This window comes from Biomphalaria glabrata, chromosome 4 (assembly GCF_947242115.1).
Source record: "Biomphalaria glabrata chromosome 4, xgBioGlab47.1, whole genome shotgun sequence".
NCBI classification, from domain to species: Eukaryota; Metazoa; Mollusca; class Gastropoda; family Planorbidae; genus Biomphalaria; species Biomphalaria glabrata.
The window spans coordinates 33,084,110-33,109,715 of NC_074714.1; the positions used below are offsets into that span (position 1 = coordinate 33,084,110).

At 41.3% G+C, this 25,606-nt stretch overlaps 1 protein-coding gene across 2 annotated transcripts in view; it reads left to right on the plus strand.

The window, feature by feature from the left end:
* Nucleotides 1–24,032, plus strand: part of LOC106052400 (proton myo-inositol cotransporter-like) — a 43,705-nt gene extending 19,673 nt beyond the window's left edge. For both annotated transcript variants that reach the window (XM_056026976.1, XM_056026977.1), the window contains exons 5-12: nucleotides 7,671–7,752; nucleotides 8,438–8,558; nucleotides 13,174–13,282; nucleotides 16,711–16,871; nucleotides 17,949–18,066; nucleotides 19,693–19,952; nucleotides 21,480–21,632; nucleotides 23,592–24,032. In XM_056026976.1, coding sequence (XP_055882951.1) covers nucleotides 7,671–7,752; nucleotides 8,438–8,558; nucleotides 13,174–13,282; nucleotides 16,711–16,871; nucleotides 17,949–18,066; nucleotides 19,693–19,952; nucleotides 21,480–21,632; nucleotides 23,592–23,857 — 1,270 coding nt within the window. In that variant the 3' untranslated portion in view covers nucleotides 23,858–24,032. The remainder of the gene's footprint in view (nucleotides 1–7,670; nucleotides 7,753–8,437; nucleotides 8,559–13,173; nucleotides 13,283–16,710; nucleotides 16,872–17,948; nucleotides 18,067–19,692; nucleotides 19,953–21,479; nucleotides 21,633–23,591) is intronic.
* The last annotated feature ends 1,574 nt before the right edge of the window (nucleotides 24,033–25,606 follow it).

Below are 25,606 nucleotides of genomic sequence, written 5' to 3' on the forward strand. Positions count from 1 at the left end.
GCTGAACGTGAAGTACAGGGAGATGAACGTGAAGTACAGGGGTGGAATGTGAAGTACAGGGAGCTGAACGTGAAGTACATGGGTGGAATGTGAAGTACAGGGGGTGGAATGTAAGTACAAGGGGTGGAATGTAAAGTACAGGGGGTGGAATGTGAAGTACACGGGTGGAATGTCAAGTACAGGGGTGGAATGTGAAGTACAGGGAGCTGAACGTAAAGTGTAGGGGTAGAATGTGAAGTACAGGAGCTGAACGTGAAGTATAGGGGTGGAATGTGAAGTACAGGGGTGGAATGTGAAGTACAGGGGTGGAATGTCAAGTACAGGGGTGGAATGTGAAGTACAGGGGTGGAATGTGAAGTACAGGGGTGGAATGTCAAGTACAGGGGTGGAATGTGAAGTACAGGGGTGAAATGTGAAGTACAGGGGTGGAATGTGAAGTACAGGGGTGGAATGTAAAGTACAGGGGGTGGAATGTGAAGTACAGGGGTGGAATGTGAAGTACAAGGGGTGGAATGTAAAGTACAGGGGTGGAATGTGAAGTACAGTGGTGGAATGTGAAGTACAGGGAGCTAAACGTGAAGTACAGGGGTGGAATGTGAAGTAAAGGGGTGGAATGTGAGGTACAGGGGTGGAGTGTGAAGTGCAGGGGTGGAATGTGAAGTACAGGGGTGGAATGTGAAGTACAGGGTCGGAATGTGAAGTACAGGGAGCTGAACGTAAAGTATAGGAGTGGAATGTGAAGTACAGGGAGCTGAAGTAAAGTACATGGGTGGAATGTGAAGTACAGGGACCTGAACGTGAAGTACATGGATGGAATGTGAAGTACAGGGAGCTGAACGTGAAGTACAGGGGTGGAATGTGAAGTACAGGGAGCTGAACGTGAAGTACATGGGTGGAATGTGAAGTACATGGAGCTGAACGTAAAAAATAGGGGTGAAATGTGAAGTACAGGAGCTGAACGTGAAGTACATGGGTGGAATGTGAAGTACAGGGAGCTGAACGTGACGTATAGGGGTGGAATTTGAAGTACAGGGAGCTGAACGTGAAGTACATGGGTGAAATGTGAAGTACAGTGAGCTGAAGTAAAGTACATGGGTGGAATGTGAAGTACAGGGAGCTGAACGTGAAGTACATGGGTGGAATGTGAAGTACAGGGAGCTGAACGTGAAGTACAGGGGTGGAATGTGAAGTACAGGGAGCTGAACGTGAAGTACATGGGTGGAATGTGAAGTACAGGGAGCTGAACGTAAAGTATAAAGGTGGAATGTGAAGTACAGGAGCTGAACGTGAAGTACATGGGTGGAATGTGAAGTACAGGGAGCTGAACGTGAAGTATAGGGGTGGAATGTGAAGTACAGGGGTGGAATGTAAAGTACAGGGGGTGGAATGTGAAGTACAGGGGTGGAATGTGAAGTACAGGGGTGGAATGTGAAGTACAGGGAGCTGAACGTGAAGTACAGGAGCTGAACGTGAAGTACAGGAGCTGAACGTGAAGTACAGGGAGCTGAACGTGAAGTACAAGAGCTGAACGTAAAGTACAGGAGCTGAACGTGAAATACAGGAGCTGAACGTGAAGTACAGGGAGCTGAACGTGAAATACAGGAGCTGAACGTGAAGTACAGGAGCTGAACGTGAAGTACAGGAGCTGAACGTGAAGTACAGGAGTGGAATGTGAAGTACAGGGAGCTGAACGTGAGGTACAGGGGTGGAATGTGAAGTACAGGGGTGGAATGTGAAGTAAAAGGAGGGATGGATTGTGAAGTAAAGGGAGGGGTGGATTGTGAAGTACATGGAGCTGAACGTGAAGTACATGGGTGGAATGTGAAGTACAGGGAGCTGAACGTGAAGTACAGGGGTGGAATGTGAAGTACTGCGGTGGAATGTGAAGTACAGTGGTGGAATGTGAAGTACAGGAGGTGGAATGTAATGTACAAGGGGTGGAATGTAAAGTACAGGGGGTGGAATGTGAAGTACACGGGTGGAATGTGAAGTACAGGGGTGGAATGTGAAGTACAGGGAGCTGAACGTAAAGTGTAGGGGTGGAATGTGAAGTACAGGAGCTGAACGTGAAGTATAGGGGTGGAATGTGAAGTACAGGGAGCTGAACGTAAAGTATAGGGTTGGAATGTGAAGTACAGGAGCTGAACGTGAAGTATAGGGGTGGAATGTGAAGTACAGGGGTGGAATGTGAAGTACAGGGAGCTGAACGTGAGGTACAGGGGTGGAATGTGAAGTAAAAGGAGGGGTGGATTGTGAAGTACATGGAGCTGAACGTGAAGTACATGGGTGCAATGTGAAGTACAGGGAGCTAAACGTGAAGTACAGGGAGATGAACGTGAAGTACAGGGATGGAATGTGAAGTACAGGGGTGGAATGTGAAGTACAGGGGTGGAATGTGAAGTACAGGGGGTGGAATGTAAGTACAAGGGGTGGAATGTAAAGTACAGGGGGTGGAATGTGAAGTACACGGGTGGAATGTCAAGTACAGGGGTGGAATGTGAAGTACAGGGAGCTGAACGTAAAGTGTAGTGGTAGAATGTGAAGTACAGGAGCTGAACGTGAAGTATAGGGGTGGAATGTGAAGTACAGGGGTGGAATGTGAAGTACAGGGGTGGAATATGAAGTACAGTGGTGGAATGTCAAGTACAGGGGTGGAATGTGAAGTACAGGGGTGGAATGTGAAGTACAGGGGTGGAATGTGAAGTACAGGGGTGGAATGTGAAGTACAGGGGTGGAATGTGTAGTACAGGGGTGGAATGTGAAGTACAGGGGTGGAATGTAAAGTACAGGGGGTGGAATGTGAAGTACAGGGGTGGAATGTGAAGTACAAGGGGTGGAATGTAAAGTACAGGGGTGGAATGTGAAGTACAGTGGTGGAATGTGAAGTACAGGGAGCTAAACGTGAAGTACAGGGGTGGAATGTGAAGTAAAGGGGTGGAATGTGAAGTACAGGGGTGGAGTGTGAAGTACAGGGGTGGAATGTGAAGTACAGGGGTGGAATGTGAAGTACAGGGTCGGAATGTGAAGTACAGGGAGCTGAACGTAAAGTATAGGAGTGGAATGTGAAGTACAGGGAGCTGAAGTAAAGTACATGGGTGGAATGTGAAGTACAGGGACCTGAACGTGAAGTACATGGATGGAATGTGAAGTACAGGGAGCTGAACGTGAAGTACAGGGGTGGAATGTGAAGTACAGGGAGCTGAACGTGAAGTACATGGGTGGAATGTGAAGTACAGGGAGCTGAACGTAAAAAATAGGGGTGAAATGTGAAGTACAGGAGCTGAACGTGAAGTACATGGGTGGAATGTGAAGTACAGGGAGCTGAACGTGACGTATAGGGGTGGAATTTGAAGTACAGGGAGCTGAACGTGAAGTACATGGGTGGAATGTGAAGTACAGGGAGCTGAACGTAAAGTATAGGGGTGGAATGTGAAGTACAGGAGCTGAACGTGAAGTATAGGGGTTGAATGTGAAGTACAGGGAGCTTAACGTGAAGTACATGGGTGGAATGTGAAGTACAGGGGTGGAATGTGAGGTACAGGGGTGGAGTGTGAAGTACAGGGGTGGAATGTGAAGTACAGGGGTGGAATGTGAAGTACAGGGTCGGAATGTGAAGTACAGGGAGCTGAACGTAAAGTATAGGAGTGGAATGTGAAGTACAGGGAGCTGAAGTAAAGTACATGGGTGGAATGTGAAGTACAGGGACCTGAACGTGAAGTACATGGGTGGAATGTGAAGTACAGGGAGCTGAACGTGAAGTACAGGGGTGGAATGTGAAGTACAGGGAGCTGAACGTGAAGTACATGGGTGGAATGTGAAGTACAGGGAGCTGAACGTAAAGTATAAAGGTGGAATGTGAAGTACAGGAGCTGAACGTGAAGTACATGGGTGAAATGTGAAGTACAGGGAGCTGAACGTGAAGTATAGGGGTGGAATGTGAAGTACAGGGGTGGAATGTAAAGTACAGGGGGTGGAATGTGAAGTACAGGGGTGGAATGTGAAGTACAGGGGTGGAATGTGAAGTACAGGGAGCTGAACGTGAAGTACAGGAGCTGAACGTGAAGTACAGGAGCTGAACGTGAAGTACAGGGAGCTGAACGTGAAGTACAAGAGCTGAACGTAAAGTACAGGAGCTGAACGTGAAATACAGGAGCTGAACGTGAAGTACAGGGAGCTGAACGTGAAATACAGGAGCTGAACGTGAAGTACAGGAGCTGAACGTGAAGTACAGGGAGCTGAACGTGAAGTACAGGAGTGGAATGTGAAGTACAGGGAGCTGAACGTGAGGTACAGGGGTGGAATGTGAAGTACAGGGGTGGAATGTGAAGTAAAAGGAGGGATGGATTGTGAAGTAAAGGGAGGGGTGGATTGTGAAGTACATGGAGCTGAACGTGAAGTACATGGGTGGAATGTGAAGTACAGGGAGCTGAACGTGAAGTACAGGGGTGGAATGTGAAGTACTGGGGTGGAATGTGAAGTACAGTGGTGGAATGTGAAGTACAGGAGGTGGAATGTAATGTACAAGGGGTGGAATGTAAAGTACAGGGGGTGGAATGTGAAGTACACGGGTGGAATGTGAAGTACAGGGGTGGAATGTGAAGTACAGGGAGCTGAACGTAAAGTGTAGGGGTGGAATGTGAAGTACAGGAGCTGAACGTGAAGTATAGGGGTGGAATGTGAAGTACAGGGAGCTGAACGTAAAGTATAGGGTTGGAATTTGAAGTACAGGAGCTGAACGTGAAGTATAGGGGTGGAATGTGAAGTACAGGGGTGGAATGTGAAGTACAGGGAGCTGAACGTGAGGTACAGGGGTGGAATGTGAAGTACAGGGGTGGAATGTGAAGTAAAAGGAGGGATGGATTGTGAAGTAAAAGGAGGGGTGGATTGTGAAGTACATGGAGCTGAACGTGAAGTACATGGGTGCAATGTGAAGTACAGGGAGCTGAACGTGAAGTACAGGGAGATGAACATGAAGTACAGGGGTGGAATGTGAAGTACAGGGGTGGAATGTGAAGTACAGGGGTGGAATGTGAAGTACAGGGGGTGGAATGTAAGTACAAGGGGTGTAATGTAAAGTACAGGGGGTGGAATGTGAAGTACACGGGTGGAATGTCAAGTACAGGGGTGGAATGTGAAGTACAGGGAGCTGAACGTAAAGTGTAGGGGTAGAATGTGAAGTACAGGAGCTGAACGTGAAGTATAGGGGTGGAATGTGAAGTACAGGGGTGGAATGTGAAGTACAGGGGTGGAATATGAAGTACAGTGGTGGAATGTCAAGTACAGGGGTGGAATGTGAAGTACAGGGGTGGAATGTGAAGTACAGGGGTGGAATGTCAAGTACAGGGGTGGAATGTGAAGTACAGGGGTGGAATGTGAAGTACAGGGGTGGAATGTGAAGTACAGGGGTGGAATGTAAAGTACAGGGGGTGGAATGTGAAGTACAGGGGTGGAATGTGAAGTACAAGGGGTGGAATGTAAAGTACAGGGGTGGAATGTGAAGTACAGGGAGCTAAACGTGAAGTACAGGGGTGGAATGTGAAGTAAAGGGGTGGAATGTGAGGTACAGGGGTGGAGTGTGAAGTACAGGGGTGGAATGTGAAGTACAGGGGTGGAATGTGAAGTACAGGGTCGGAATGTGAAGTACAGGGAGCTGAACGTAAAGTATAGGAGTGGAATGTGAAGTACAGGGAGCTGAAGTAAAGTACATGGGTGGAATGTGAAGTACAGGGACCTGAACACGTGAAGTACATGGATGGAATGTGAAGTACAGGGAGCTGAACGTGAAGTACAGGGGTGGAATGTGAAGTACAGGGAGCTGAACGTGAAGTACATGGGTGGAATGTGAAGTACAGGGAGCTGAACGTAAAAAATAGGGGTGAAATGTGAAGTACAGGAGCTGAACGTGAAGTACATGGGTGGAATGTGAAGTACAGGGAGCTGAACGTGACGTATAGGGGTGGAATTTGAAGTACAGGGAGCTGAACGTGAAGTACATGGGTGGAATGTGAAGTACAGGGAGCTGAACGTAAAGTATAGGGGTGGAATGTGAAGTACAGGAGCTGAACGTGAAGTACATGGGTGGAATGTGAAGTACAGGGAGCTGAACGTGAAGTATAGGGGTTGAATGTGAAGTACAGGGAGCTTAACGTGAAGTACATGGGTGGAATGTGAAGTACAGGGGTGGAATGTGAGGTACAGGGGTGGAGTGTGAAGTACAGGGGTGGAATGTGAAGTACAGGGGTGGAATGTGAAGTACAGGGTCGGAATGTGAAGTACAGGGAGCTGAACGTAAAGTATAGGAGTGGAATGTGAAGTACAGGGAGCTGAAGTAAAGTACATGGGTGGAATGTGAAGTACAGGGACCTGAACGTGAAGTACATGGATGGAATGTGAAATACAGGGAGCTGAACGTGAAGTACAGGGGTGGAATGTGAAGTACAGGGAGCTGAACGTGAAGTACATGGGTGAAATGTGAAGTACAGGAGCTGAACGTGAAGTACATGGGTGGAATGTGAAGTACAGGGAGCTGAACGTGACGTATAGGGGTGGAATTTGAAGTACAGGGAGCTGAACGTGAAGTACATGGGTGGAATGTGAAGTACAGGGAGCTGAACGTAAAGTATAGGGGTGGAATGTGAAGTACAGGAGCTGAACGTGAAGTACATGGGTGGAATGTGAAGTACAGGGAGCTGAACGTGAAGTATAGGGGTTGAATGTGAAGTACAGGGAGCTTAACGTGAAGTACATGGGTGGAATGTGAAGTACAGGGAGCTGAACGTAAAGTATAGGGGTGGAATGTGAAGTACAGGAGCTGAACGTGAAGTACAGGAGCTGAACGTGAAGTACAGGGAGGTGAACGTGAAATACAGGAGCTGAACGTGAAGTACAGGAGCTGAACGTGAAGTACAGGAGCTGAACGTGAAGTACAGGGGTGGAATGTGAAGTAAAGGGAGCTGAACGTGAGGTACAGGGGTGGAATGTAAAGTACAGGGTTGGAATGTGAAGTACAGGGAGCTGAACGTGAAGTACAGGAGCTGAACGTGAAGTACAGGAGCTGAACGTGAAGTACAGGGAGCTGAACGTGAAGTACAGGAGCTGAACGTAAAGTACAGGAGCTGAAAGTAAAGTACAGGAGCTGAACGTGAAGTATAGGAGCTGAACGTGAAATACAGGAGCTGAACGTGAAGTACAGGGTTGGAATGTGAAGTACAGGGAGCTGAACGTGAGGTACAGGGGTGGAATGTAAATACAGAGGTGGAATTTGAAGTAAAGGGATGGGTGGATTGTGAAGTAAAGGGAGGGGTGGAATGTGAAGTACAGGGGTGGAATGTGAAGTACATGGGTGGAATGTGAAGTACAGGGAGCTGAACGTGAAGTACAGGGGTGGAATGTGAAGTACAGGGATGGAATGTGAAGTACAGGGAGCTGAACGTGAAGTACAGGGGTGGAATGTGAAGTACAGGGAGCTGAACGTGAAGTACAGGGGTGGAATGTGAAGTACAGGGAGCTGAACGTGAAGTACAGAGATGGAATGTGAAGTACAGGATTTCCAATTAGGCTAGTCGTATAACTTTTAATTGATTCTATTTAGCTCTTAGTTTTGACAGTCATTTTTGGCAATTAGTTACTTGATGGTCTACCATCAATTTGGAGACTTCTTTTGTGTACAGGTGGATGTTGGGCTCAGCAGCTCTACCTGGAATGTTTCAATTTATATTCTTCATTTTACTTCCTGAATCCCCCAGGTATCAGGTCAGTGAAAAAAATACTTCTTTTTAAAAAAAATTAAGTCAATAACTGTTTTTTTGTTGTTGTTGTTGATTGAACTCATTAAACTAGACTAGGCAAGTAGCCACTAGTTCAACTCATTAAACTAGGCTAGGCAAGCAGCCACTAGTTCAACTCATTAAACTAGGCTAGGCGAGCAGCCACTAGTTTAACTCATTAAACTAGACTTGGCGAGCAGCCACTATTTCAACTCATTAAACTAGACTTGGCGAGCAGCCACTAGTTCAACTCATTAAACTAGACTGGGCGAGTAGTCACTAGTTCAACTGGTGACTTTGTAAGTTTGGGACAAAACTATGAAACGTTTTTTTTATATTCTTTAGATGAATTTATATTTCTATGTATACTCTTACTTGACTCTTACATGACTCTTATATGACTCTTACTTGAGCAAAGGGATTTTATCTTGGACGAAACGGCAAAGCAGTTCTTTTTATATATTTACCCATATGTAGCCATGTGTATCCATCTGTAGCCATATGTAAATAGATGTCTTTGAAATGTCAACTGGTTCGTAAATAAAGAGTAGATTAATGTGATGCACTAGATTTGTACAAGAGTAGATTAATGTGATGAACTAGATTTGTACTCATCCTCAATAAATCCCTAATACATGTAATACACATCCTGAAAATGAATGTTTGTTTAGATGATGAGAGGCCAAACTCTGCAGGCACTGAACACACTCAGACGGATACGTGGCCTGGAGAATGTTGAGAAGGAGATGTTGGACATTCAACAATCTTTGGACGAAGAAGAAGCAGGAAAACGTGAGTGTAGAAGAGTTGGACTTCTAGAAAGTCAAAGCTCAAAGTTTCTAGTGCAGTAGCGGCTTTGTTTTATCAACTTGTCTTCTTGAAAGGACTGAAAACTTGTGGTAGAGCTAAAAAAAATAGTTTATTAAAAGCCTAACGGAGATATTAATTAGACAAAGTTTTTTACAAGTTGTAAATCTTGATATTTCTAGATGTATTTTATCTGTATCACAGAGTATATAAAGGGACAAAAGAGAAAATTCTCGGTCAGTTTTTTGTGTGATTTATTTCAATACTTTCTATGTATTGTTTTTTTTTAATTCATTTATTCTAAGCTTAATGCCTGAAGTTTTTTTACGCTACTTTTGTTTCTATGATTCAAGCTTCTAGTATCTACCCATATGATTTAATGTACAATAGTTGGTTAATGTTAAGTGAATTCTACGTAATGGATGCCCGGCAACATTTTGTTCTTGTGTCATTAGAATGGCTGCAAAATAATAAGCACGAGAAACATTGGAAACTTTAGTGCTCTAACAAATGAATTGATCACACATCAGCGTCACATTTATCTATCTCCACACACACACATCAGCGTCACATTTATCTATCTCCACACACACACATCAGCGTCACATTTATCTATCTCCACACACACACATCAGCGTCACATTTATCTATCTCCACACACACACACATCAGCGTCACATTTATCTATCTCCACACACAACATCAGCGTCACATTTATCTATCTCCACACACAACATCAGCGTCACATTTATCTATCTCCACACACAACAATAGTGGTCACATTTATCTATCTCCACACACAACAATAGTGGTCACATTTATCTATCTCCACACACAACATCAGCGTCACATTTATCTATCTCCACACACAACATCAGCGTCACATTTATCTATCTCTACACACAACATCAGCGTCACATTTATCTATCTCCACACACAACAATAGTGGTCACATTTATCTATCTCCACACACAACATCAGTGGTCACATTTATCTATCTCTACACACACACATCAGCGTCACATTTATCTATCTCCACACACACACATCAGCGTCACATTTATCTATCTCCACACACACACATCAGCGTCACATTTATCTATCTCCACACACAACATCAGCGTCACATTTATCTATCTCCACACACAACAATAGTGGTCACATTTATCTATCTCCACACACAACAATAGTGGTCACATTTATCTATCTCCACACACACACATCAGCGTCACATTTATCTATCTCCACACACACACATCAGCGTCACATTTATCTATCTCCACACACACCATCAGTGGTCACATTTATCAATCTCCACACACAACAATAGTGGTCACATTTATCTATCTCCACACACAACATCAATGGTCACATTTATCAATCTTCACACACAACATCAGCGTCACATTTATCTATCTCCACACACACCATCAGTGATCACATTTATCTATCTCCACACACACCATCAGTGTCACATATATCTATCTCCACACACACCATCAGTGGTCACATTTATCAATCTCCACACACAACATCAGTGGTCACATTTATCAATCTCCACACACAACATCAGTGGTCACATTTATCAATCTCCATACACACCATCAGTGGTCACATTTATCAAGCTCCATACACCATCAGTGGTCACATTTATCAATCTCCATACACCATCAGTGGTTGTTCACATTTATCAATCTCCACACACAACATCAGTGGTCACATTGATCAATGTCCTGTTGTATGGGGTCATTCAAATATTCCTTTCATAAGCCTAGAGACAACATTATACTGTTTCTCCTGATGTCACCTTTGCTTTTCTTAATATTATCGTTTCTTGTTATCTAACGATGTTTTTTTTATCAACTCTGTCTGTCTGTCTGTCTGTCTAGTAAAACGCTTGTCGCCCTATCTCAAGCAAGTTGAAGTTTTGCACAATTATCTCTTAACAAAACAATTATCTATTTACTTAATTTACTATTAGTTATTATTATGTTAGAAATGAACGAGTAGTCATTCTCTGGCGCTGCCAGGGTCGAGTTTCGCTAAAGAGAAACAAAATTCATCGTAGTCCCTTTAACAGTTTCCACTGAGGAATTTTCTGGTGATGTGGCAGGTCTGCAGCAGTACCGCCTTCTGACAGGCAACGAAGATGTTCCTAGGAATGTTAAGGGCCTTGAAGGTGTCTGTGAGGTCAGTTGTTATTATCCCCTCGGTTGATATAACAATGGGGTATATTGTTATTTTGGACAATTTCCATAGACGCTTAATCTCCAAGCCTAGGTTCCCATATTTTCTTTGTTTTTCTATCTCAGTTTTTCTTAAATTATGAGACAGTGGTACGGCGATATCGATAATGGTAGCGGTTTTTTCTTTTTTATCGATGAACAGCAGATCCGGGCGATTGAGATCTACCGTTTTGTCGGTCAGAATAGGCCTATCCCAGTACAGCAGATGTTCAGTAGACTCGAGAACCTCTTGCGGAGAGTATTTATAATAAGGGGGAGTGTCCTTACCGATCAATTTGTACGTCAAAGCCAGGTGTTGGTGTATTAACTTTGCAACTTGGTTATGGCGACCTAGGTAGGCTGATTCTGATAGGGCTGGACATCCTGCCATAATGTGTTCAATCGACTCGCCCACATTTCCACATTTTCGGCATTTGTCGACAACATTGAGTTTCAGGATATGCTTCTCGTAATTTTTTGTCCTGATTACTCTGTCCTGTATTGCTGTAACAAAGCCTTCTGTTTCAGGGTAGAGATGACCTGCTTTGAGCCATGTTAAGGAAGCAGCCTTGTCGATGTTGTCCCCATGTAATGAAGCCGGAAATTTTCCGTGGAGTGTTTTTTCTTCCCATTGGCGAATCTCATGCCCTGCGTCGTCCAAACCGATATTGACATCAGCATTGTGTAGGTTCAGAGGGGTTGCATCGGAGTCGTATTTCCGTAGGAAGGAAACTAATTTATTGCTGGAGGCGAGCAGTTTTGATCGTATTTTTAAAACTTGCATCTTACACAATTTGAAGATGTTCTGCAATCCACGACCCCCATCCTTCCTGGGCAGGTATAACCTTATGGTGGAGGACTTGGGGTGTAGACATCGAAACTTGGTTAGTAATTTTCTAGTGAGTCTGTCAATGTCATGTAGGTCGGTGTCAGTCCATTTGATCACACCGAACGTGTAAAGGAGCACAGGGACGGCCCAGCTGTTAATTGCAGTGATGAGATTACTGCCAGACAGTTTGGTGTTGAGGATTTTATTAACTCTTTGCCTATATTTGCCAAGAAAGTCCTCTTTTAATTTCTTATGGTTTATCTTGGCATTCTGGTTTATTCCAAGATATTTATAAATAGAGGCGGAGTTCAATTCCTCGATGCCTTCAAATTCAATGTTGGTGTTCGTTGCCTTGCCCTTTTTAATGCTTATGATGCCACACTTATCCAGGCCAAAAGACATACAGATATCGTCACTAAAGCATTTTACCGTTTTGATTAAGGTGTGTAATTTTTGCTCGGTTTCTGCATATAGCTTTAGATCATCCATGTATAATAAGTGGGACACACATTTTGTACATTTAGTGTCAACCCTAAAACCGTTTGTAGAGTCTTGGAGTAATGTAGATAGAGGATTAATCGCTAGGTGGAACCAGAGTGGAGATAGTGAGTCACCCTGGTATATACCTCTTCTTATGTGCACAGAACCTAGTTTATCACGATTTAGGTGCAGGTTTATCTTCCAATTATCCATACAGACTTTCAATAGTTGTTTTATTCTTGGGTTATTATTATTATTATTATTATTATTATTATTTTGGTATCGAGCAAAAGAAAGAATTCGTACTTGACAGATGTGGTGGTTTAATCTGAATTAGTCCCCTTGAGGAGGCTTGAGCCGAACTTTTGTTTTATTCATTTAAAAAGCGACCATGGTAACATTCACATTTGTATTTATTCCCCCCCCCCCTCCCCTTGCAAGTGATACGATCATAACGCCTTGACAAAAGAAAGCTAAATGCATGGAATAGCGAGAACAAAACAATTGGTGAAAATATTTCTAACCGCACAGATTTATTGTTAGTCAATATCTTTTACAAATTTAATGACATGACTGATTTAAACTGATGGATATAATGACCTCTCTACTTTTATTTTACAAAACTTCTACCAACTTCCTCGCGGTGTCTCTGATATAAAGTTTGTACACGTTATATCTCTCTCCTCACTCTCTCCTCACTCTCTCCTCACTCTCTCCTCATTCTCTCCTCACTCTCTCCTCACTCTCTCCTCATTCTCTCCTCATTCTCTCCTCTAGTTGAAACAACTAACCATTGCCCCAAACAACATGGGAATCAAAATTTGACCAATTATTTTATAAATTAGTATTCATTAATTAATTTTGTTTTATAATTAGGTCGTCAATTAAAAATTTGAAACTAACAATAGATAACTATAAAAGCTAATATGAAAGAAAACTTAACACACACGTACATGCCTTCATAAGGTAACCGGCATTGTTATATTCATTGTATACTGTGCGAATTTAACGTTTTACTAATGGTCGGTCTTGGTCTTATCTTGTTCTCTGACGTCACCGGATGTAGATGTCTCTGTGCTGGCCAAGATGCTGCAAACTCCACATGTCAGGAAAGCCTTGTTCATCGGCTGTTCCCTGCAGATGTTTCAACAGTTTTGTGGTATCAACACAGTCATGTATGTAGCCTAAACCATGTGAACTGAAACACACGTGTCAAGACACACATCAACAAATACAGTAACACACATCAACAAATACAGGAACACACATCAACAAATACAGTAACACACATCAACAAATACAGTAACACACATCAACAAATACAGTAACACACATCAATACTAGTATTATGGTTATTTTTGACTCAGACAATTAGAAGCTATTTTATCTTATTTTATACGCATAGGCCTCATTATTGGCGTTTCGTCAAAGGTAAATTTAGGTAGGTTCTATGCATGTTTATGCATCAATGTAAGCACTGTAGTCCCAAATATTAATTAGAGGTAAATTCGATGACCGGTATCACGCACCCCCCTCCACCAAATACTATCTCGGAGTAGGTCTCGATCTTTCAAATATTTCAAAAGCTCTTTGTTGCTTGAGCTTTTGTTAATATTGTATCATGCGCATCGAACGCTGACATATTTTGGCCAAATTTCCCCCCCCCCCTCATTTAAACTCTCCTGTAACATATTTTGGCCGTGATTTCTACTTTGTGTTACTTTGAATTAGATCTCGGCCCGCTTCTATTGACCTCCCATACGCCAACACATACTTCTGGACTGAGACTTACATGGTTCACACTTGTCTAGCTTTCCTCGTTATCACCCCTCAATATGATTTGACATACAATCACTTGACATACAATCACTTGACATACAATCACTTGACATACAATCGCTTGACATACAATCTTCGGCTTCGTATTTAATATTCCAGTCTCTCCAAGCCTTTGGTCGGACCCCCCCCCCCCTTTTGTTCTCACTTCCACCCTCAACACACACACACACAATAATAAAAGTTATAACTCGAGCTACATAGAAGTTTGTTTTGATACATTTGTACAACAAAACTCCGTACTCAGTCAATTTCTGTTTCATAGGAAGAATAAACAAAAGCAAGTTTGGCGCCCGAGAGAAATGTATGCACACACACACATACACACACACACACAAGTTGAAATAGTGCGTAAAAAACGGAACAACTTTTAATCAGGTACCTTGTGGATACAAACTCGCTTTCAGTAAATCCCTGTGGTTTCGCTCATGAAAGGTGCGTAGTTGTTCTAGGCACAAGGGAAATAATAACTGGTGAAGTTTTCGTATTTTTTCGTTCACCTCAAGTAGAGAATGAGTGTTATGCCAGTACATGAACCAGTACCCTTTTAGGAATATACTATATACTATATATAGGAACATAGTTCAATATACTATAGATTGCTACTTTACTATATATAATTAACCATGGGCGTAGCCAGGATTTTTTTCGGGGAGGGGGGAGTGTTGGGGGGATTTTTTCTCCACCCCCCCCGCGCTATATATTTATATATATATATATATATATATATATATATATATATATATATATATATATATATATATATATATATATATGTATGTATGTATGTATGTATGTATATATGTATGTATGTATGTATGTATGTATGTATGTATGTATGTATGTATGTATGTATATGTGTGTTTGTGTGTGTATAAATAATCTTTATTACATTCTGACTCTTCATTCTTTCGGAAGACGTTTATTATACCCTAAAATAGGTTCTTCTTGGATTTTGTGGAAAAATTGTAGACTCCCCGAACCTTGACAGTAATGGGGTCTGGGGGAGCAATGTGAGCTCGCCAAGCACTATTTCCGGTATTGAAAGCCTAAAAAATGCAAGCACTGAGGTATTTACAGTGCATTATTCTGCTATTAAAAAGTTTTATTTCAAAACCTGTGCTATTCTTACTGACTTAGATCCTCCCGCGCCGTTCGGCTCATTGGGCGACAAGCTGTTTCCACAAAAATCTGTCACTGGCAATGTCTGAAGCTTCTTCCCATCTGCTCTGAGGATCTCTATAAAAGTGTGGCGTGAAGTTGTACTAGGATGTTCCTGTTTGCGATTTCCTCGTAATGGCCTCTATGTCATTGCAACTCTTATTATGCGTAATTCATTTTTGTCGGAATACATTTTCCGCAAACCTCATGCAACCCTCTGTCACAACCTTACCAAGGGGTCGACTCCCAGTTTGGCATAAGATTTCCTTGATTGAGACCCGATCTCTATAACTTAAAAATAACTGACTCCTAAAATCCGTCTGAGCCATCTTTGTTGAGCCACATTTAGTCTTTTTCAATATCGGCAGATGACTATCCACTGCACTTTATTAATAAAGTCCAGCCACTGGTATAAATTTTGCAACCTCTCTTGGCTACGCTCTTGGAATTATGTGACTGTAGTTTGCTTTAGATTTTATATTGAAAAGGGAAGTTTTATCGTCAAAATAATCTGTTGTGGGGTTTTAAACTAAAAGAATCTCTGGAGTTTTTTTTTAACATATTCAAAACCCCATTTAGCTACGCTCATAGAATTTGGTGAGTGTAGTTTGCTTTTGAATAATATTGAAGAGAGAGGTTTTCAACCTCAAAACTCTCTGTAGGGGGATTTTAAACTCAAAAACATCTGGAATGGTTTTCAACTTTTAAAAAAGCCATCTGGAAGAGGGGGTTTAAATTCAAAACTCCCCTTTGGCTTGGCTAAGCTCAAAGAATTTTTGTGTGTAATTCACATTTTTTTTTATATTGAAGTATTTTTTAGCATCAAACCCCGATGAATGGGGGTTTAAACTGAAAACCCTCTTTGGCTACGTTCATAGAATATTGAGTGTGTAATTTGCTTTTTTTTTAATAGAAGAGAATTTTTTTCGCTTCAAATCCACTGAAAGGGGGGTTGAAACTCAAAATCCCCTTTGGCTACACTCATAGAATTTGTAGTGTGTAATTTGCTTTTTTTATATTGAAGAGGTATTTTTTTTAGCTTTAAATCCGCTGAAGGGGGGTTTAAACTCAAAACCCCTTTGGCTACGCTCATAGCATTTTCACTGTGTAATTTGCCTTTTTATATTGAAGAGGGGGTTTTGTAGTAAATTTCGGAGAGGGGTTTTAAAATCAAAATCTTCCTAGCTATGCTCTTGGAATTTGGGGATTGTCGTTTTCTTTTGTTTTATAGAAGAGGGGAATTTAACTGCAAAACCCCCTGGTAGGGGTTTTAAACTCAAAACCCCCTTGGCTGCGCTTAGGCAAGTGATGGTTTAGAATTAAAATCTCCCCTAAAATAAACAAAATCAAAGAAAAAAATCAGTCACTAAAGTCCGTCTCCCCCCCCCCCTGCGGAGGGAGGATTTCATTTCGGGGGGGGGGGGGGTTTGAGCCCCAAACCCCCCTGGCTACGCCCATGTAATTAACGACTCTCATTTCCCACTGGAGTTAACAAGTTTCGTTAGTTTTCGCTTCTAAAAGAGAGTGCAGTTTTTAACGTTTATTGCCAAAGAAGTTGCTGCTTGAGTCCAAATGTAAACACGAGTCCATTTATTTTAAACAACAGTTATTACAGCGCCACCATTTTGAAATATGCTGGCTATGCTAGAAAACAGGCGCTGTGGTTGGCTTGCATTCCTGCCACCTTCAATTTCCTGGCCACTTTTATTGCACTTTGGGCAGTGGAGACAACAGGGCGGAAAATGATTTTGGCTTTCAGTTTCGGCGGTGAGTAAAAGAAGACTTGTGGAGCCTACATGTCTGCCACGTTGGCAGTGCTTTGCGTAGATCTGGATCGACGTCTTTGGGATAACATTGGCATTGGGGAGAGAGGGAGGGATAAAGACAGGACTTTAAGTTTGATATCTGGCATAATGAATAGTACACAGCAAATTAGAAGCAATCTAAGGGAGAGAGAGAAGAGAAAGAGAGAGAGAGAGAGAGGCTAAGTCAAAACTGCCAAACTGCTGAGATTGCAAACTAGAAAACAAAACCTGCAGTGGCGTAGCTAGGAATTTGCAATCATTTGGTGACCGAGGGCTTGACATCTTTGGGGGTCCCTCTCAACTAGGGCCCGAAGGGATTTGTAAAATTCTCCCCTCCTTCCCCCACCCTATCTACGCCTCTGAAAACCTGCCAACGGACCCATCTGCGTCCTTGGCATACTGAAAACAATTGAGGGTCTTAGATAATATACTTTGCAGAGAGCTTCGGTTTCTTAAATGCCATTTGTTATTTCTGTCAACACTCAAGTCACAGAGCGATTTGTCCTATTTCACCAGGTTTTGTTTCTCTCTGGTTTCAATAATGTTGAATGTTACAGCTATGACTGGATATTGATAAACTTTATGTAATGTTATAGTCTGTCGCGTAATGTACGCGTCAAGGTCTCATGATTCAAATCAATCTAATACTGTATATATGTATCTACGCTTTACTGTCATATAAATATATTGTTTATAATGACGTAGCTTCGAGAAGATACACTAACTTGCACATAATAGAATTCCATTGTACTAAACTAAATTTGAAGTTATTTCAGACGCGGGTCATGTTTAAAAAAACAGGGAAGAACAAGTACCGTGGGGTCGTATTCCAAAAGGTTTATTGTGTTGACTTGTGTGCACGTTCATGTGAAATTCAATGAATGATTTAAATATGTATGACTATCCAGCTATACCGTGGGGTTTGGATGGTCCATCCTAGTTGTGACAAACACCAAACAAGATTCCATCCACAAAAGTGTTCCGTATCAGTTCAGCTATGGATATAGGCTAATGAACACTCTGTTGTTGAATGTTACAGCTATAGCTGGTGCCTTGGGCGTCATGTCTTTCGGCTTCGCTATGGTCCATCTGGAGTCTCCACCAGCTTCGTCTAGCTTCGAAGAAAACCCTATGGAGGACCTATGCAGTCAGTATCAGTAAGTGGACGGAATACACTTCTGTAGACCTTTTTTTGACACAAGCTAGAAATCGGCTACTTTACAGTTGTTAATCTAGCTTCATCAATAAAACAAGGATAATATAAAAATACTTTAAAAAAAACTAATCTAGGGTGAATAACTTTACATTTACACCTATATATCTCATTAATGTAGAATTTATTTCCTTTTTTCTACATAAAAAATACCAACTTTTGATTGATTCATTTTGTATTAGGTACAATAAAGAACTGCCTAAAGTTTCAACTTGATCCGAGAATTGGTGTGGGAGAAATAACATGTACAATTTTCTAAGGGGACAAAACCCAAATATTAACCATATCTCTGAATATTGAACATTAATTTTGATTATCGGTATCAAACAAAATAATTAATTACTAGTAATTAATTGACTTATTTGCTATATTTTTAAAAATTGATTTATGTATTGTCTTCGCCTATCAATAAATTGTGCAAAAATTGAACTTGTTCCGAGAATGGGTGTGGGGAAAATAACGTGTTCAAACTTTTTACCAGACAGACAGAGTGACAGAGTGAGTTGATAAAAACTTTTTTATTAGTGAAGTGTTTATTTCCTAGTCATTCTTCGGTCTACTAAATGTCACAAACCATGATTGTGAGTTAGGGGCTATATTGTTAAAGCCCCTTCATATTTGACTTTTATTGTACTCCAGACTCCAAGTAAACATGAAACTGGCCATGATGTGACATTAACTGGTTCTCGTGGAGAATAAAGGGTGTGCGGATCATATTAAAAATAATAAAACACAGTCGAACCCGTCGGACCACGACATGCCTCGATCATTTTGGTCATGTCAACCTTCTGGTCCGATACACTACTGTGCAATAATATTTATTTTGAATCTTTAGGTAATGGTCCAAATAAGTGGCTGATCCGATTAATTTGTGGCTTGGCTAACCGGATTTGACAGTGTAATATAATATGATAAGTTATGATATAATATAAAATGTAAAATGATTTAAGAATTACAAAGGTAACATCATCCCTGTGTAAAAGATCGTACGCCCCAGAGCGCTAGACAACGTGTGCGACACGTTTAGAATGGGGCCTGAGTTCTGAGACTGACTTCAGTTTGTATTTTGTTATGCAGCACAAAGAAAGACTCGCACAGATCCAATGGACTTATGTTTACAACTCTTGCGACATTCCTTGATTTTTTCAGCGACATTTTGTACACTTACTCTTATCAGCTTGCAAATTCTTCATCGGCTAAACATGGAACCTGAACACGTATCTTAAAGATGACTCCAACGGTTTTCTTAGAAATTTGATATCTTACGACATTTGCGACATTGCTTGATTTTATCAGCGACATTAAAAACATTGTTTCTATTGTTAAACTTTGACTAAAAACTGTCTCATGTTTTATTTCAGCTGTTGGACTTTGCCTAAGAACTGTCTTATATTTTATTTCAGCTGTTAGACATTGCATAAGAACTGTCACATGTTTTATTTCTGCTGTTAGACTTTGCCTAAGAACTGTATCATGTTTTATTCCAGCTGTTAGACTTTGCCTAAGAACTGTCACATGTTTATTTCAGCTGTTGGACTTTGCCTAAGAACTGTATCATGTTTTATTTCAGCACTTGTGAAGAGTGTATCTACGACAAGCTTTGCGGCTACTGCGCCAGCAACACGGACGACGATGAGCCACTGAATGGCTCCTGCATCAGCACCGACATTGGCGACAAGCAATTCGCCTTGTGGGGCAAATGTTCTTACTCCAACATCTCCAACTCCTACAAGAGGAATGACGTCATGTGGGTGTACGGACTGTGTCCGTCTGTCTTCTCGTTCTTTGCAGAGGCTGGGCTCATCCTGGTGGTCCTCAGCTTTGCTCCAGGTAAAGAACCTCTCCGAAAGATAAGATAAGAAGATAAGAAGATATAAAAAAAGGTCGAAAAATTCAAGTTGGTCTTAAAACAACTTTATCACGTGACATGAACGCTTATGAACATTGAAAATGAAACAAAACAACGATTATTTAATAGTTTTTTTTTTCAATTTGATGGTTTGTTCATACTGCCCAATATTTGATGATTACTTCCAAAATACAATGACCAGAAAAACAAAAACATTCTTTCAAAACAAAGCTTATGCAAAGTGTGACTGTATCACTAGCTTGGATCAGTCATGTCATTACATTTGTCATAAATCTAAACCAACAACAATAAATCTGTGCCATTAATAATATATATATTTTGTTTAGCGCCATTTCATGCTTTTAGCTTTCTCAATACTCTATGACTTATCTGGACTAGTTGGGAATATGGGGAGAAGAGAGAAATCGAGATCTGGGTAGATTTTTACCATAATTGGCTTAAAAAAACATTTACAAAAAAGTGTATCTGGGTAACGACCTGAATTCGAACTCACGCCCCCTCGGGCTCACGTGCTGGCCACTTTGCCAGTGAGGTACTTATGACTAAAGAAATTGTATAGTTATATATTGTTTGCTTTAATTTAGAGCGGTGACCTATAAAGGGGACTAATTCAGCTTATACCACCATTTCAGTTTTGTGGAGCATTCACGCTTGTTCAAGATACCTAACAAAATAATTAATAACCAATAGTTAATTAACTAATTAGTATTTTTTTTTAAATTGATCCTTATGTTGTCAAAAATAAATAATTGTGCACAATTTCAGCTTCATAAATAATGTGTAAAAACTTTTACAAGACAGACAGACAAACAGACAGACAGATAAACAGATAGACAAAGAGAAAGACTGACAGATAGAGTGAGTTGATAAAAGCTTTATATAAATAATTGACACCTCTTGATTACCATCGATCTACTCAGTGGCATAGCTAGGGATTTGGGGACCCACGGACTTTGACCTCTTTGGGGGGCCCTGCATTTTGACATTCAACATCTATGACACGAGATAGTGGCTTCACATTTCATATCTCATGTAAAACACATTTCGGACAATCATTTGGGGGACCCTCTCAAGTGAGGGAGATTTTAAAATTTGAACACCCCTCCCCCACCCTACACACGTCACTGGATTTAATATAGATAACTGATGTCTAGTCATTTACGAATCACTATTTATTTTCTGGTTGACTAATTATTCTTAGTTCCTAATCCGCAATATGTGGTGGTGGTGGTGGATTGGGGGGGGGGGGGCAAATATAACAAGAAACTTGAAAATCTCCTGATCAAAGTTTGCACCAATAACGTACAGTTCCTGGCTCTATTGAAGCATGGTGGTAGAGTGGCTAAACATTTAGTTCCTGAGCCATGAAGTTTAAGTTCGAGTGAGGGTTCTTTACTTGCTTTAATAAATCAGAGAGAAAAAAAAAGCGATAGTGAAAGGGTGTGTGCTTTAGAAATTGTTGGTCACCAGGCCATGTATGATCTCAGGTGCTGGCCCCATGCCATGGACAATCAACGCTGAGATCTACCCCTCCTGGTGTCGGGGAATGGCAAACTCCCTAGCCACGCTTACTAACTGGACATGCAATTTGATTGTCTCCTTCAGTTTCCTGACACTAAAATACTATCTGTATATGTGGGGTAAGTACATAGAGCTGTTAAATATGTGGGGTAAGTACATCAAGCTATTAAATATGTGGGTAAGTACATCAAGCTATTAAATATGTGGGTAAGTACATCAAGCTGTTAAATATGTGGGGTGCATACATCAAGCTATTAAATATGTGGGTAAGTACATCAAGCTATTAAATATGTGGGTAAGTACATAGAGCTGTTAAATATGTGGGGTAAGTACATCAAGCTATTAAATATGTGGGTAAGTACATCAAGCTATTAAATATGTGGGTAAGTACATAGAGCTGTTAAATATGTGGGGTAAGTACATCAAGCTATTAAATATGTGGGTAAGTACATCAAGCTGTTAAATATGTGGGTAAGTACATAGAGCTGTTAAATATGTGGGGTAAGTACATCAAGCTATTAAATATGTGGGTAAGTACATCAAGCTATTAAATATGTGGGTAAGTACATCAAGCTATTAAATATGTGGGTAAGTACATCAAGCTATTAAATATGTGGGTATCAAGTTGTTAAATATGTGGGTAAGTATATCTAGTTGTTAAATATATGGGTAAGTATATCTAGTTGTTAAATATGTGGGTAAGTATATCTAGCTGTTAAATATGTGGGTAAGTATATCAAGTTGTTAAATATGTGGATAATGACATCTAGTACATAGAGCTGTAAAGTTTGTGTGGTAAGTACATAGAGCTGTTATGTTTGTGGGGTGAGTACATAGAGCTGTTATGTTTGTGGGGTGAGATCATAGAGCTGTTATGTTTGTGGGGTGAGATCATAGAGCTGTTATGTTTGTGGGGTGAGATCATAGAGCTGTTATGTTTGTGGGGTGAGATCATAGAGCTGTTATGTTTGTGGGGTGAGTACATAGAGCTGTTAAATATATGGATAATGACATCTAGTACATATAGCTGTAAAGTTTGTGTGGTAAGTACGTAGAGATCTTACGTTTGTGTGGTAAGTACTTAGAGCTGTTATGTTTGTGGGGTGAGTACATAGAGCTGTAAAGTTTGTGTGGTAAGTACATAGAGCTGTTATGTTTGTGGGGTGAGTACATAGAGCTGTTACGTTGTGGGGTGAGTACCCCGAGCTAACACACAGCGTAGTCTTAGCAAGAAACAATGAGTAACCAAGGGAGACTACTTGAGCTTATTATATTTTTGTGAAAAAAAAATTATTACCAGCTTTTGAAATGGTGAATTTTTGTTTGTTCATGTTGAACCACTTCAGCTAACCTTTCTATACCAACTACCGTTTGATGATCTAAAGTGTCCAAGTCTGCTATGTGAATTCATTCATCAGTCCACTCAAAAGCCAGTTTGTTTTGTTCTAAAGGGATGCTATCCAATCAAACTTTAAAAAAAAGTTTCGAGAATGGATCACCAAAGAAAAGTATTTACTTTTAGACCCACTTGGTACTCTATTAGTTATATCCAAATGTTGGCCTATTAAATCTTTTTCATTTTTTTGGTCTGTGGAATACATAAACTCCGAAATGACTGGCCTATTAGTTCTCTACTAGGACACATCAATGTACGATTAGAACACATCAATGTACGACTAGGACACATCAATGTACGACTAGGACACCTCAAGGTACGACTAGGACACATCAATGTACGACTAGGACACATCAATGTACGACTAGGACACATCAATGTACGACTAGGACACATCAATGTACGACTAGGACACATCAATGTACGACTAGGACACCTCAATGTACGACTAGGACACATCAATGTACGACTAGGACACATCAATGTACGACTAGGACACATCAATGTACGACTAGGACACATCAATGTACGACTAGGACACCTCAATGTACGACTAGGACACATCAATGTACGACTAGGACACATCAATGTACGACTAGGACACCTCAATGTACTAGATGTAACAACAAAAAATTCAAACTCTGCCTAGATGTACTCTGTTTTTGTTTCCTCCAATTTCTAGGAACATTTTTACTTTTCGGCTTAGCCAGCGTGCTGGGCTCCTGCTTCGTGGTTCTCTACGTGCCAGAGACCAAAGGCAAGACGCTGGAGGAGATTCAGTTGGTGTTCATGAACAAGCAGGAGAGACAGGAGAGCATGCCGTCCAGCGAATCCCAGGAGTCCCAGTCAAGTAGAATGCCCGAGGAACTAATGCAGAAAAAATGCAAGTCTGTTGGCTGGCTGCCCGTATATAGGACGAGCAGCAGAGGGTCCACAGAGCTAGAGTAGATGGTAGTCAATCTTTTCAGAAGTAGTCGAGCACTGCAGAGCTAGAGTAGATGGTAGTCAATCATTTCGGAAGTAGTCGAGCACTACAGAGCTAGAGTAGATGGTAGTCAATCTTTTCAGAAGTAGTCGAGCACTGCAGAGCTAGAGTAGATGGTAGTCAATCTTTTCAGAAGTAGTCGAGCACTGCAGAGCTAGAGTAGAGGGTAGTCAATCTTTTCAGAAGTAGTCGAGCACTACAGAGCTATAGTAGATGGTAGTCAATCTTTTCAGAAGTAGTCGAGAACTGCAGAGCTATAGTAGAGGGTAGTCAATCATTTCAGAAGTAGTCGAGCACTGCAGAGCTAGAGTAGATGGTAGTCAATCATTTCAGAAGTAGTCAAGCACTGCAGAGCTAGAGTAGATGGTAGTCAATCTTTTCAGAAGTAGTCGAGCACTACAGAGCTATAGTAGATGGTAGTCAATCATTTCAGAAGTAGTCGAGCAATACAGAGCTATAGTAGAGGGTAGTCAATCTTTTCGAGAAGTAGTCGAGCACTACAGAGCTATAGTAGAGGGTAGTCAATCATTTCAGAAGTAGTCGAGCACTACAGAGCTAGAGTAGATGGTAGTCAATCATTTTAGAAGTAGTCGAGCACTACAGAGCTATAGTACAGGGTAGTCAATCATTTCAGAAGTAGTCGAGCACTACAGAGCTATAGTAGAGGGTAGTCAATCTTTTCAGAAGTAGTCTAGCACTACAGAGCTAGAGTAGATAGTAGTCAAACATTTCAGAAGTAGTCGAGCACTGCAGAGCTATAGTAGATGGTAGTCAATCATTTCAGAAGTAGTCGAGCACTACAGAGCTAGAGTAGATGGTAGTCAATCATTTCAGAAGTAGTCGAGCACTACAGAGCTATAGTAGAGGGTAGTCAATCATTTCAGAAGTAGTCGAGCACAACAGAGCTATAGTAGAGGGTAGTCAATCATTTCAGAAGTAGTCGAGCACTACAGAGCTATAGTAGAGGGTAGTCAATCATTTCAGAAGTAGTCGAGCACTGCAGAGCTATAGTAGATGGTAGTCAATCTTTTCAGAAGAAGTCGAGCACTGCAGAGCTAGAATAGATGGTAGTCAATCTTTTCAGAAGTAGTCGAGCACTACAGAGCTAGAGTAGATGGTAGTCAATCATTTCAGAAGTAGTCGATCACTGCAGAGCTATAGTAGATGGTAGTCAATCTTTTCAGAAGTAGTCGAGCACTACAGAGCTATAGTAGAGGGTAGTCAATCATATCAGAAGTAGTCGAGCACTGCAGAGCTAGAGTAGATGGTAGTCAATCTTTTCAGAAGTAGTCGAGCACTACAGAGCTATAGTAGAGGGTAGTCAATCATATCAGAAGTAGTCGAGCACTGCAGAGCTAGAGTAGATGGTAGTCAATCTTTTCAGAAGTAGTCGAGCACTACAGAGCTATAGTAGATGGTAGTCAATCATTTCAGAAGTAGTCGAGCACTACAGAGCTATAGTAGAGGGTAGTCAATCTTTTCGAGAAGTTGTCGAGCACTACAGAGCTATAGTAGAGGGTAGTCAATCATTTCAGAAGTAGTCGAGCACTACAGAGCTAGAGTAGATGGTAGTCAATCATTTTAGAAGTAGTCGAGCACTACAGAGCTATAGTACAGGGTAGTCAATCATTTCAGAAGTAGTCGAGCACTACAGAGCTATAGTAGAGGGTAGTCAATCTTTTCAGAAGTAGTCGAGCACTACAGAGCTAGAG